The sequence below is a fragment of the Vicugna pacos genome, chromosome X (genome assembly GCF_048564905.1).
Source record: "Vicugna pacos chromosome X, VicPac4, whole genome shotgun sequence".
NCBI lineage: Eukaryota > Metazoa > Chordata > Mammalia > Artiodactyla > Camelidae > Vicugna > Vicugna pacos.
The window spans coordinates 16,222,170-16,235,772 of record NC_133023.1 but is presented as its reverse complement, the minus strand read 5'-3'; the positions used below and the strand labels follow the sequence as shown (position 1 = coordinate 16,235,772).

The 13,603-nt window shown below is 37.0% G+C and overlaps 2 protein-coding genes across 7 annotated transcripts in view; both read right to left on the bottom strand.

Annotated features, from left to right (window-relative positions):
* MBTPS2 (membrane bound transcription factor peptidase, site 2) overlaps positions 1 to 13,603 on the bottom strand; it is a 43,781-nt gene that overhangs the window by 19,135 nt on the left and 11,043 nt on the right. For all 6 annotated transcript variants that reach the window (XR_012067632.1, XM_072956784.1, XM_072956785.1 and 3 more), the window contains exons 4-7: positions 11,072 to 11,175; positions 9,255 to 9,382; positions 1,874 to 1,992; positions 795 to 975 (exon numbers count right to left, since the gene is read on the bottom strand). Coding sequence is in view for 5 of the 6 variants with exons in the window: in XM_072956784.1 (XP_072812885.1) it covers positions 795 to 975; positions 1,874 to 1,992; positions 9,255 to 9,382; positions 11,072 to 11,175 (532 nt within the window). In the remaining variant the exon portion in view is untranslated. The remainder of the gene's footprint in view (positions 1 to 794; positions 976 to 1,873; positions 1,993 to 9,254; positions 9,383 to 11,071; positions 11,176 to 13,603) is intronic.
* On the bottom strand, positions 5,914 to 7,417 carry YY2 (YY2 transcription factor). The gene has a single exon (XM_006213013.3). The coding sequence runs from the start codon at positions 7,155 to 7,157 to the stop codon at positions 5,994 to 5,996; it is 1,164 nt and encodes a 387-aa protein (XP_006213075.1). The 5' UTR covers positions 7,158 to 7,417; the 3' UTR covers positions 5,914 to 5,993.

The following is a 13,603-nucleotide window of genomic DNA, read 5'->3' as shown; positions in this document are numbered from 1 at the left end:
CTTATAAATGAGTTATACGTGGAAGGTTTCACTTAAAAATTTTTAAATTAATTCTTACTACTTTGCCACTGTTGCACACAGGACTTTAGTAACATTATTTCTGATAACAAATCATATTTTTTTAACCCAGTAGATGTGTATACGCACCCAGGCACTTCTTGACTTAAAGATGTAGTCTGTGAGCATTAACATGTACTTTCCAATACTTTCAATAATTTGGGACCCCATGATTTTGTATAAAGAGTTGGGAGACTGATTTTTCAAAGCTGGAAGAACTAAAAATAAATTTGGCAGCTTCTGAGAATAAACCTGCTTCACCCTGTCTCCTACTACACAGAACAACAGATCTGACTTAAGGGGGTATTTTCGGACACCAAGATGACTTCCTCTGGATTCCTGCCACATAAAATAACTCTATCCCAAATAGCTCTGGACATGCCACCATCCATACAGCACAAGGATATTTAAATACTGGAATTTAGCTGGTTATCGTTGAGCTTGAATGCTGACTTAAACACAAGTGTTTTTTAAATGCTGAAAGAATTAGATACTAGAGTTCTAGAAATCAAATATGAAATTAGCTAGAAGTTCAGTAACAATATATAATAAACAAAACATATATACTGGTATCTAACTTACCAAGAAGAATGTTTACTAGTTTAGGCCTATCATTATTTTACTGATTTGTTTAAAAGAAGTTAGAACAAAATAAATCTATAGCGTTGATCTAAGTATTAGTGAATGGAAAGTACTGCTGCTTGAAGCATTCTATTATATTGAGAAAAAATACACACCTCTAACTGGGAAGCTTAACTGCTGTAAAGTTGATGCACTTATACAGTAACCAATTTGGGGCTCATAGGCGATGGTATCTAGACATTCATTCCAATCTTGTACATTAGTAACAGGACAATCCTGTAGATGGGTGACAAGGTCTCCCACAAAAAGGCCTCGGGGTCCAATGGCAGGTGAGTCCTTGGGAAGAGAGCAGAACCAAATCAGATAATGTGTGAAGACAAACTATGCTTAATCTGAGCAAATAACAGACAATGAGCTAATTAAACAGAATATTTTGAATAATGCAGAAAATAATCCAGCTCTGAATTTAAGATTTATAGTCCTAGCAAATTAACAAAATAATACCCAGCAATTAGTTATTTTCCTACTTTGCTAAGATTTTTAATTTTTTGCAAGTGAAAAACAAACAAAACCCACTTGCTAACAGTTAAGATTAAAATGATAAAGTTTTTTCCAAACTGCTAATTAAAATTTTTTTTGTGAAAGTAGTCATCAGGACTACTTCATTTTCCTGTATCATCAGTGGATAAAATTATGAGACAAGTCCTTATCTAAACACAGTCCCAAATATGCACACACTATCAGCATAATGAATGTGTGACCCAGTTGCTCACAGAGGTGATTTTCCTCTTCCCAAAGTGTGAACAGAACACTTGATACCATCAGAGTCTACAGGAGTGAAATACAGAGTTGAAGACATTAACAAACTCCCACAAAATGTTCTGGCTGGCTAGCCTAGGCCTCATCTTTCTTATTTCTTAGGAGTAAAGACATTTGATTCAAAAGCAGAGTTACAAAAATAAACGGTAAAGGTAAATGATGCATTTTATCAATAAACTACAGGTAGAAAATCTTGATATTATCTTTGTAACTCAGAACTATTTTCAGCATTTTAAAACAGCCAATGTGCTTCACTAAACTATTTCTTCTATTTAAAAGGATTACAATAATTTCTTCAGGACAAACTGAGCATTCTGTATACGAGAAGAACTTGAGTAAAAGTTCCTGACATAAAATGCTAAGTATGACATCACGAAATCTGGTGAAAGAATACCCCAAGTAATCTATTATTTACCTCAGCAACTTCAGTGATAAGCACCCCGACTCCAGTGTAGTAAAATGGCAATAGGATTACAGGGAGGAGAACAAGAGCTAAAATACCCAGGAGTGCAAGGACGAAATTATGCCAGATACCTGAAAAAAGAGAAAAAAAGGAACAAGCTCAACCAGGGGCAGGAGAGATACCATTCCAAGTATCTGTACTTCATAGCACCTAGGCATTTGGATCAATTAGTAAAGTAACCAGAAGAAGCTGTAAGGTAGATAGATTTACTTAGTAGTAGTACAGCAGACAGATGTTCAGTTAAAGAGGCTTCTTCCATTTCAGATACTGAAATCTAAATGAGCATGTTAATATAACACTAGGAAGACTACATGCTAATATGATTTAACACTATTAGAATCTACAGTCTTACATATATACCTCTATTACATATAGAGAAGTGTGTGTGTATATAAACACATACATAATTAATAGAATATCTTCTACTTACTACACCCAGTTTTCAGAAAATGCATACATATTATTTGAAACATACTTGTGATCTTTGAAAGGAACTTCAGAGCTACCAAATAAAAGTTAAGATGAAGTAAAAAACATTCTTGTTCAACTGACGTATGCATCTTACATTGACTATAACTCTCTCCACCACATATACAGGAATGATTAGGGGAACCCCACGGTGCGCTGGAGCCTGCTTGCCACAGCTGACTGTGCATCTTTCACTAACTCCTCCTTCGGGGACTTCAGCTTGGTGCCTTGAAATTGGCCAGGGTAGGAATATTTACATCACAGGAATCAGCAAATGCTACATACCAGAGCTCCCCACCCTCCCCTCCAGAGCCAGGTGTTCACTAGATAACCCCCTACACTCCATCCTTCCCTTCTTCTACAGCAGTTTTCCTCATGGGGCAGAGTGAGGGCACTATCAGCTTTTTGAGCAGTGCTATTAGTTCTGTAGGTCTGTCCCTTACAATACAGGATATATAGCATTCCTGACTCCATCCTCTGAATGCCACTAGTGCTCTCCAGTCACCAAGACAATCAATGCTCACCCCAACCCACACATTCTGAACATCCCCAGGAGGGTGACAGCACCAGTGGTTAAGAACCAATGTTCTACAGTGACAGAAATGTAACTTAAATACATCTCCCAGACTCTCAGGAAGGTTAGTATGGCCATATGACTGTGTTTTGGCCAACAGAATGTTAGTGGACGTGATAGGGATTGTCATACTGGCTGGAATGTAGCTATGATGGAGCTAAATCTGACTCCATGACATAGAAGCTGCATGTTGGGAATAGCACAGCTAAGACAGAAAGAGCCTGAGTCCCTCAAATCATAGAATTATCCTATCAGCGCTGAACTACTTACATTTGCAGTGTTTTATGACTGTTTAAGTCACCGTTATTTTTAGCTATTGCAGCAGCCAGATATTTAGCTAATACATGTTCCATGTACCATATTCACACTGTAAGATGTTCCTCTAGTCCAGGACACATTGGGTAAAAAATCTCTTCTGCTCTATACACAGATTTTCTAAAAACACCAATGGCATCAAGCTATTTACCAGAAACTGTATTTTGCTTTTTTATTTACATATTTTGGATCTTTTCCTTATCCACACATTCATATCCAACCCATTTCTTATATCCACCAGAGTCATCCATTTTTCTAAAAAACATACTTACTTATTCGTAAGGTTCCCTACTAATGACCACTTAGGCTGTTTTAACTTTTTCATACAGTACTGTAACGAACAGCTTTGCTCATATTGTTACGCATCTAATTAAGTATGCATCTGTGAGGGTATGGAAAACCACACAGAAAGGGAACTGCTCGGTCAAAAACTATGTGCATTAAAATTGACCTCCAGTGAATCTGCATTATGTTCTCATAACTGGCATATGTTTAGCCATCCTCTAAACACTGGACGCTATCATAATTTTTGACTTTACCATCTGCTAGGTGAAAAGTCAAGTCTTTGTCTTGATTTCGACTTAATTATGAGTGAGCTTGTATGTTTTTCAGGTTTATTAAATAGCTATTTGTATTTCTTAACATCTTTTATTTATTTATTTATTTTTTGGGGGGAGGTAATTAAGTTTACTTATTGAGGAGGTACTGGGGATTGAACCCAGGGCCTCATGCATGCTAAGCATGCACTATGCCACTTGAGCCATACTCTTCCCCTGTATTTCTTTTGTCTAAGAATTGCCTACTTCTATCCATTGTCAGTTTACATTTTTTGACTGGGTTGTCTTTTTTTTAAAACTAATTTATATGTATTATTGGTTGCAATATATACATTGAGAAATTTGGTCTTGTTTAAGAGATATTATAACTTCTTCCCTTTAGCTTGTTGCTTGGCTTGGTTTATAGTTTTGCCTATATAGACATTTTAAATTTTGGTGTGGTCAAATGGTTCTTTTGTATTAAGCTTTTCCCAAGCATAATATTATAAAAGACACTCACCTGTGTTTTCTTGGCAGTTCAAGATTATAGATGACACCTGTTTTCTTGTACTGCTTTCATAGCATCATTAAAAAAAATTAAAACAAAAAAACTAATTCTTTCACCCACTGGAATTTAGTGAAACTAATTTAGGAATACAGCTATACCACACTGTCCCCCATCCCCGTGTCCCCCACCTCCTGCTGTTAGTCTCAATACAATTTCACAAAATAATCCATAGAATAGATTTGCCACCATTACCATGTACTATATTCACCTTTCCCCTCAACTCCTCAGGATGGAACGATCCACTAGGACTGCCTAAAAGCTTGCACCTTCTTTCTCCCTTATCAGGATACCACCATACAACCCTGACTTTTCCCATCCAAGCAACAGTTAGAGGGGCACACAGCAGCACTGATTCTTTGACTCTCTGGGCAGCCTCCTATCTGCTCAGGGATGCAACTGCTATCAGACCTCCCTGCTAGATTCCAGATTTGCCCATGGTGGCTAAGTGGCAATGGCCATGCCTTTCTTTCCTTATTTAAACAACCTTTTGTTCATTAATGATTTATGTGTAAGTATACTAAATAAATATTTGTTATAATTCTTACTTTCTTTAGAGCAGGGTTTCTCAACAGTAGCACTACTGGCATTTGGGGCCAGGTAATTCTTTGTTATGGGGAACTGTCTTTTGCATTGTAAAATGTTTAGCAGCATCCCTGGCCTCTATCCATCAGATGCCAGTGGCATCCCCCGACCCCATTTTCTCTATCTTCTAGCTATAGCATTTATATAGGCAAGCTTTTTTTTTTCTTTCTTTAGAACAGCTATTTTATTTTTGCTTTTTCTATTACAAGTGATGTACGTACCAAGTGTTAAAAGGTCAATACATACACAATATATTCTACAACTGAGCACCACTCTCTAGCTCAAGAGGCAAAGAAATCATACTAAACAACAGCATCTGGCAGTATCTGGGGGCAATAAAAAGACTAAACTAGGTTTAAATTGACTATTACATCACACATCTAATATTCAATACTACATAATCCAAAGCAGCTAAAAGATAGTATGCAAAATGTGTCAATATCAAAGAATATAACCAAAATTAAGATAGCAAAAAAACTATATAACGTTTTTAAACAGTAAAATACTTTAAGTATGCATGTAACTATTCATTCTTTTAAAACTAATCTGCAAAGTTATCAACCTCCAGAAAAACCGTATCAAGAATTACTAAACATATTCCTAAAAGTATAAACATGAACATTTAGAAAATACAGAACTTTAAAAAAACTGTAAGCAATATGTGAACTTCATATTTAAAAGAATGTGAAAAGAAGTCCCATTTTTCATACAGTTGTATAAAGAACTGTCTTTTGATGTGAGTGAGGTTCATGAATTATCCTCCTGTTGGGACCAAACATTACAAAAACACGTTTTTCAAATGGTATTTCAGAACAAGACAGAGCATCTTAACAGTGTTATTTCATATAAAGAATTATTTTTTAACCTTTTAATTTTACTTTTACTACTCTATCAAAACCTGACCCTTAGATGTATAAGAATCATTAAAAAAAATTCTTTCCTAGAAACATTATACGAAAAAGGCATTTTTATTTCCAATCACATTCCTGGAAGATGCTTTTTGAGCTTGAGCAGGGTCTTCTCTCCTTTTCACTGGCTCTTCTTATTCTTAACGTGTGTTAAGATATGAGACTTCAGGTTGGTTGACTGAGCAAACTTCCTATTGCAATAATTGAAGGGGCACACGAAGGGCTTCTCTCCCGTATGGATTCGCACGTGTGTACGCAAATTGAAATCCAGGGAAAAGCGTTTTCCGCAGCCTTCGAAGGTGCACTGAAAAGGCTTCTCTCCAGTATGCACCAGTTGATGTCGTTTTAGTTTCGAGCCCTCAACAAAAGCTTTGCCACACTCTGTGCATACGTGGACTCTGGGACCATGGGTGTGCAGATGTTTTCTCAAAGCAGACTTATTCCTGAACATCTTCATGCAGCCTTTCTGGGGGCAAGCTATTGTTCTCGGAGTCTCGTCTTTGGTATTTTGGGGCTTCATTCGAGTAAATTCTGCCAGTTGTTTGGGATCTGAGAAGTCGACGCCACGGATTCCTTCAGGAGGAAGTTTCTTCTCGGTCATGTTCTCTGAAAAATTGGGAGCCGGGTGCTCCTCAGTCTGTCCAGTCTCAAGGTCTGTGTTATTGTTGGCAGACCACATGATGACAGAGAACTCGCCCTCCAGGGTTTTGATCGGCACCTGCTTCTGCTCCCACTTCTTGGTGACTACCTTGGAGCTGCTTGCCGCTTCGGCCTTGCCGCCGGCGCAACTCTTTTTACCGCTGGGCTTCTTGCCTTGGCTGCTGCGTGTCCGGCTGTGGCTGTGGGCCGAGGACGATGCAGAGGCTGCCAGGGAAGCCAAGGTCTGCTGGAAGGCGTCATCGTTGACCGGGACGAGTCTCTGGTTCTCCACATTGCCGGCCTGCAGGTTATCGGACTGGAAGTAGCCCACCACCTCCTCCTGCGTTTGTACCATGATCATTTCCTGGTCGTGGTCCCCTGGGTTTGGGCTGCTGATAACGAGAGGCTGCAGCGCAATCAGAGGCAGCTGGTGGTGACCGCCGTGGAACCAACTGCCGCTGATATCCTCACACCCCTCGATCGATTCCAACGCCATGGTCTCCACAGGGATGGAATCCACAGGGATGGTCTCCACAGGGATGGTCTCCACAGGGATGGTCTCCATATGGATCTGGCGCAGCTCCACAATATTTGTAGACATCTCCGAGTTTTCTGTGGTGATGTTGAAAGTGTCGTTTGAGGCCATGCTGACGGCTCTTCAGAGGCTCTGGCTACTGAGCAGCGACTGAGTGACCAGAAGGCCGTGGAAAAGAAAGGCTGCAGGAAAAGCACGAGCTCCAGAGGAAGGTGCGGGAGGTTGTGGTGGTGGACAAGAAAGACGCGGAAGACGCCGGAAGACGCCCGAAGACGCCGGAAGACGCCCGAAGACGCGGTAGACACCAAAGATGCGGAAGACGCCGAAGACAGACGCGGAAGACACCGAAGACAGGCGCGGGTGTTTCTGGGTGCGCCTTGCGCATGCGCTTCTGGGCACCCTGCGCATGCGCGCCCCACCCCCGGCTGGGGCGCCCCAGCCGAGCGCGCGCCCCGGTTCACGCGCCTGTGCAGGCGCCAGCCGTCCCACCCATGTGCGCCTCTCCGCTCAGTGTGCCAAGCTATTGTTTTTTTGAAATCGGTAACCAGGCTCTACAGAATTTTTCTATATTTCATTTACATTGATTTTCTTGTCCTTCCCCTACCCGCCACCAGGTATATAACAATATGTGGGGGGGGTGGTACGGGGAGCCTACTCCTTTCTAATGTTTATGCTTTTTTCTTCTTATGTAATTACACTGACCCACATTTACATACCATTTAATAATAGTATCACTGATAGTGGGATTGCTTGTCTTGTCTTTTAATAGAAATGGTTCTAAGTGTCATACCATTAGGAAGTATCCAGCCATTTCTACTTTTTTACTACACATTTTTGTTTTTTAGCCATTAATGGAGGTTGAATTTTCTTAAATACTCATTTCAGTATCTGCTGAGATGAGGATTTTTTCCCCCTAAGGGCAACGTTTACCACATGCAAATAAGATTTCCTAATGTTGAGCCATCCTTGCATTGTTTAGATACATCAGCTGTAGAATTTTTTTTGTGCTTTACAAGATTCTTTATCAGTGTTACACTGGGTTTAAAAAAAAAAAATCTTACTTTCCTTCTCTACGTGACCTGGAAAGTTTGTACCAAATTGGAATTAAAAAGAAAAAAATCCTTTCCTTCAAGATTTGAAAGAATTCCACCTATGAACATTCTTTAACTTTCTTAATTTCTCCTTCTTAATTTCTTAACTTTCTTAATTTCTCCTAATTACCCTGTTTAGAACTTTTTTTGTCTCCTCTGGGATTAATTCAGGCTATTAAAAAATTATCCAGCTTTTTGAGAACTTTTTGCAGAGATGAACAAAAAACACTTTTATAATTGTTTTAACTTTCTCTGTTATCAGTTGTCATTCCCCAATCTGATTGCTAGTTCTGTCTGTAGATGCTTTCTCCCATTGTCTAATCTTTTCTGTTCTTCAAAGAACTCTTGGATTTAACAGCCCTATTTTTCTTTTTTCTAATTTATTATTTTCTGCCTATACCCATACTAAATACATCATTGCCTACCTACTTTATAGTTCTTTTCTCACTTCTTCACTTGACTGCTTAACTGATTTATTTTATTTCATAACAACAGCCTAAGACAGTGAATTTTCCTTTAAGCAAAACTTTACACATTATTTCACTACCATTTTTAAACATACTGAAATTATGGTTTTGAATCAAATTAGTCAATTTTTATAAATTTCATGGGCACTTGAAAAGAAATTATCATGGTAGAGGGTCCGACATAACTACTGATTTTTTTATCTTGCTAATTAGAGCTTCAATAAACTTTTTCATACCTATGTGCCATGTGTTGACAAATGAGAAGAGCCTCCTTTATTACATTTGTGTTTTTAACTTGTACTTTTTCCATTTTTGTTTTGATGGCTTATTACTTCATTCAGTAAGAGACTCAATGATTACATTTTCATTGTGGATTACACTCCCTATGATTATTAACTGGCCTCATGTCTAATGTAATGCTTTAGTCATATTTTCATGATATGTTCTGGTCATTTTACTTTCAGTTTTTTAAAAATAATTCATGTTAAAAAATGAAGAAACTGGAGTGGAAATTATTTTGCTCTACTACTTCTGAGAGGCTTACAAGCTGAATTTATCAACCAAAAGGTGAGGTATTTTCATTTGTTATAGAAGTACTTCCCATAAAACCACTAAACACACAGATGAACAAAGAAATTAAGGTCTGTTACCTGCACAAAATATCCTTAGCTGCTGGACTGGTGATATAAGTTGCAAATGAGTGGTGAACAGATCAACAAATGCTCCAGGATAAATAATGAAGAGAAAAATCCCAAAGCCATTAAATCGAACTTGTTCCCTAAGAAATCATATAAGAAAAAGGAATTTACTACTAGTATTGCATTTTTTCAAATTAATAATGCATGTAATCTTAAAACTTCCAACTGTAATTCAAATTGACTTAAAAAACAAGTCTCTCTGAACAGACAAAAAGTCATATATGATATATATTTATTTCATTGTAATTTTATAATAGCATATAGATTTGGTTATCAGTGAAACTATATTTTGTAAAAAGGGGCACTCTGAAATAGACATAAAACTTCAAAATTTTTAGAAACTGACATGCTGAGAAAATAATTTGAAATCAGTCACATATATGAAGAAATAGTTAATATTTCTATAAGCAACTAAATGAAAAACACTTTTATGGTTTACTCTGAATTATTTTCAGAGAAGGACACAGTAGAAAATAGAATTCAAGTAAATTATCTAGATATTTATATTTGTTTTAGCTATTATAAAGATAGAGGTTTATCTAAGTGTACTCCGGTTGAATGTTAAAATAAGTACATTTAAAAATGCATAATGCTCAGATTGTCCTTAAGAGAACTATTCATTCTTTAAAATGGAATTACACTTAACAGCCTTGTAAGACTGAACAGCTACTCTAAAAAAAGCATCACCTAAATATACTGTGCTGTCACTTAGCATTAAATATGTAAGATGACTGTATAATTCACCTTTTCTTGGCAGTTGGGATTTTGTAAAAAATTACCCAAATTATTTCACAAACATATTGTGATTAAACTGTTAAAAACAATGCTTTGTATATGTAAAACCCTAAAAGCTGAAGTGCTAAAAAAGTGGAAACAAAGATGAAAGATTAAAAAAAAAAAGTAGCCGTCCACTTAAACCACCACACGGCAAACCTGTGTAACAGTATATGCTCTGTCAAGATGAGGGTTTATTGCCAGTCTATAGACTCTTGTTCATAAGCAACTGGAAAGTAATAAGAAGTGATTAAATCTTCTCCTCTAAAACCTTTTATCTGATCCACACACCCAAAGGATAAAACACATTCCCATCAGTATGTGGGTTCATTATAGCAGGGGAAGTAAAGGGGAATCGTGATTCACTTTCTCCTCCATCACAATTTTACAGGTTTAGGAGACTTTAAAATGCTCAGGTATCATTACAATGATACATTTGGGTAGTCAAGACAAGAACAGGGCATGATACTTGTACCAAGTCCCAGGTCTCATCCTCCCTTATCTTCTTCCGCTTGGTTTTCTAGATAGGCTACATTTGTTAACGAACCCAGAGCTTTCAGTGTTCTTGCTGTAGCCAGCAGAGGCCATGAGTAGAAGCAGGAAAGTATTTCAGATGATGAGCCAAAGAAAGTACTAAGAAGGCAGGTAGGTAGGCTTTGAGTGCAGTGGTTATTCTGATCCAATGATGAATAGAAAGATTAGGTTTCAGGATTAGATGAAAATACTGAAGCACCATGAGGATATAACCATGCTGGCAAAGGACAAAGGATAGAAAGATCCAGATTATAGATGTGCACATAGTTAACTGGGCATATTCATCAATATATTAATCTCCTCTATAAAAGAGAAGGCACCTTAAAATAATAATGGTAGATATGCACTGGGCAGCATCCACAGAAAGAAAAAGTATCAAATATAGCAGATTTTAGTAGTAAGTCCAACTAAATGAAAAGCTTCTTTGTATGGAGTAGAAAGAGACAGGTAAATATCCTTACCTGATAGCTGCTATTCCATGTCCAATTTCATGTACGACACCACTAATGAGGACTGCAGCAAAGAAGTAGGTCAGTTGGTTGACGGGTAAATTTATACCAGGGACCTGTTCATAGACACAATGAATACACACTTGGGTACCAAGAGACCACGATGTTTGCTCTGTATTAAAACTTAAACTTCCAAACTGAATGTTCTGTAAACTAAAAATAATATGAATACCAATGATCCACTTCTCAATTTCCATCACAATAAAAATAAAAACACCAGTCAGTTTTTTGAATGAGGTGGTTTTTGACCTAAGCACACCAGTCTAAAGAGAACAGGAAACACCAGGTTAAAAAGTTGAAACGTTAGCTTCCTGAAGTCTTTACCATGGGAAAGAATTATGGACCCTGGCCAAGTGCCAGGGAAGGCAGAGTGACAGTGAAGGAGTCAGCAGCTGATCCACCCTCAGGGGCTGGAAGCCTGGTCTGGGAATTCTTATTACAATTCCTAGTCCTTCCTCTGAAGTGTTATTGCAAGGTTCTAAGTACTTATGCGAGTAATACAGGATGTCCCCACCCCTCTTCAATGAGTTTCATTTTAGTATTATCCAGTTGTATGAGAGCTGATAATTAAAGGCAGTGTAATAAAGTGCCTTACTAGTATGGGAGCACCATGCCCTCTATTTCATCAGTCTGTCTAATACACTGGTCAGCAAAATGGTATCAAAGTGATATATAAATATTATATTAAAATTGAAATTTAATGCAGAAAGTAAGGCATTTGGACCATACAGACATGTTAAGGGCCAATAAAGAAGCCTTGCAGTCATGTGCTCCTGATTGTTGTGCATGTAAGTTTGCTATTGTAAGGGCTGCACAGTAAAATATTTTTAGCTACTTAAGAATCTTCCTGTAAGGTAAATAATCATTACCAAGTTATGTCATCTGTTAAAAAGAGATTCTATAAATTAGGCTAAGTGGGGACACCAGGCATCATTATCTACTTACTTACTGAGCATCTATTTCTCACAATCCAGGCAGTGGGACCCTAAAGGTATCCTTCTGGAGGAAAGTCCTTCTTTCTTTTATTAATTATTATTTTAAATTAATTATAAAATATGTTTAAAGTAGGGAAACTGGAAAACTCAAAGAAAAGTAGAAACCTATAATCCTGCTCCACAAACACAAAACAAAAAACAGTTCTCAGTGTTTTAATATATGTCCTTCTAGTCTTCTCATGTACACATAAAAATTATACTTTTATTATAAATATGGTTCTGAAACCTGCCCCTTTCACTTAATAGTATCACAAACATTTTTCCATGAGTATTTTCTGGTTCAAAATGATTTTTACTAGCTGCATTGTATTCCACGGAATATACTGTTGGGCATTTAATTGTTTTAAAGGTTTCTATTCTTATAAATACTGTGATAAACATATTTGGATATATATACACAAATATTTGGGGGGAATAAACTTAGACAAGTATGGTTGGTTCAGGCTCTAGAGACACATCATGTGGATTTGTTGTTTTGGCTCCATCAATAACTAGCTAAGGGATGTTGAGGAAGTTTGGATTATTCCTCCAACACTTCAATTTCCTCATCATAAAAATGGAAATAATGAAATTTACATGAAAGGGTAATTCTGAAGATTACAAGAGATAATCCTTGTCCATTGTTTAACATTATGTCTAACAGAGAGGGTAACAAATACTACCATACACAAAATTTAAAGGACTTTGATACATATCAAACTGTTCTCCAGAAGACCCTTCCATAAGCTTGGGCAAGCTCATTTTATTCAAATCTGCAATTTGAGAGGAATAGAAAGCATCATATTGTTTGATTTATAGTTCTTTGATGATTATTAAGCTGAACTTTCCCGCTACTTTTTGACCACTGATAGATCTTTTGTGAGTAGCCTATTCATGACTTGCCTATTTTTTTCTCCTAGAGTGTTCATGTTTTTCTTATTGTCTGTAAGATCATTTCAAATATCAATTATCAGTCCCCTGTGATACATGTCACAGATGTATTCTCATCATTTTGCCTTTTATTTCTAGTTTTTATATACAAAATTTTATGTAGTCAAATCTATCAATACTCATGGTTCCTACCATTAGTATTATGCATATGTCTTTCCCATTCTGTGTTTGTATAAGCAGAAACCTACTTGTTTTTCTTTTAGGGTCTTTTATGATTTCACGTTTTAATTGTAATTCAATTAGAATTTATTTTTGTGTATAACAAAGGAATTTCACTTTTAAGCCTTTTTTAGTAACTGAAGAGGAGATCCAAACCATGCTGCTTGAATGGCTTTCTAAATTCATTAATTCCAAGTGTCCTTTCTCTAGCTATGGAACTAGTTTTCAAAGTCATTATTTTTAATGTATGCATACTATTTCATTCACTGAGAATCCCCTAATTTAACCATTTCTCCAATTATATATTGTGGTTGTTTCCAATTCTTCATAATAATAAAAATTAGGATAGAGTTGATGAATACTATTTTTTCTATATTTGGAAGTGTTCCCTTAAGCTAGA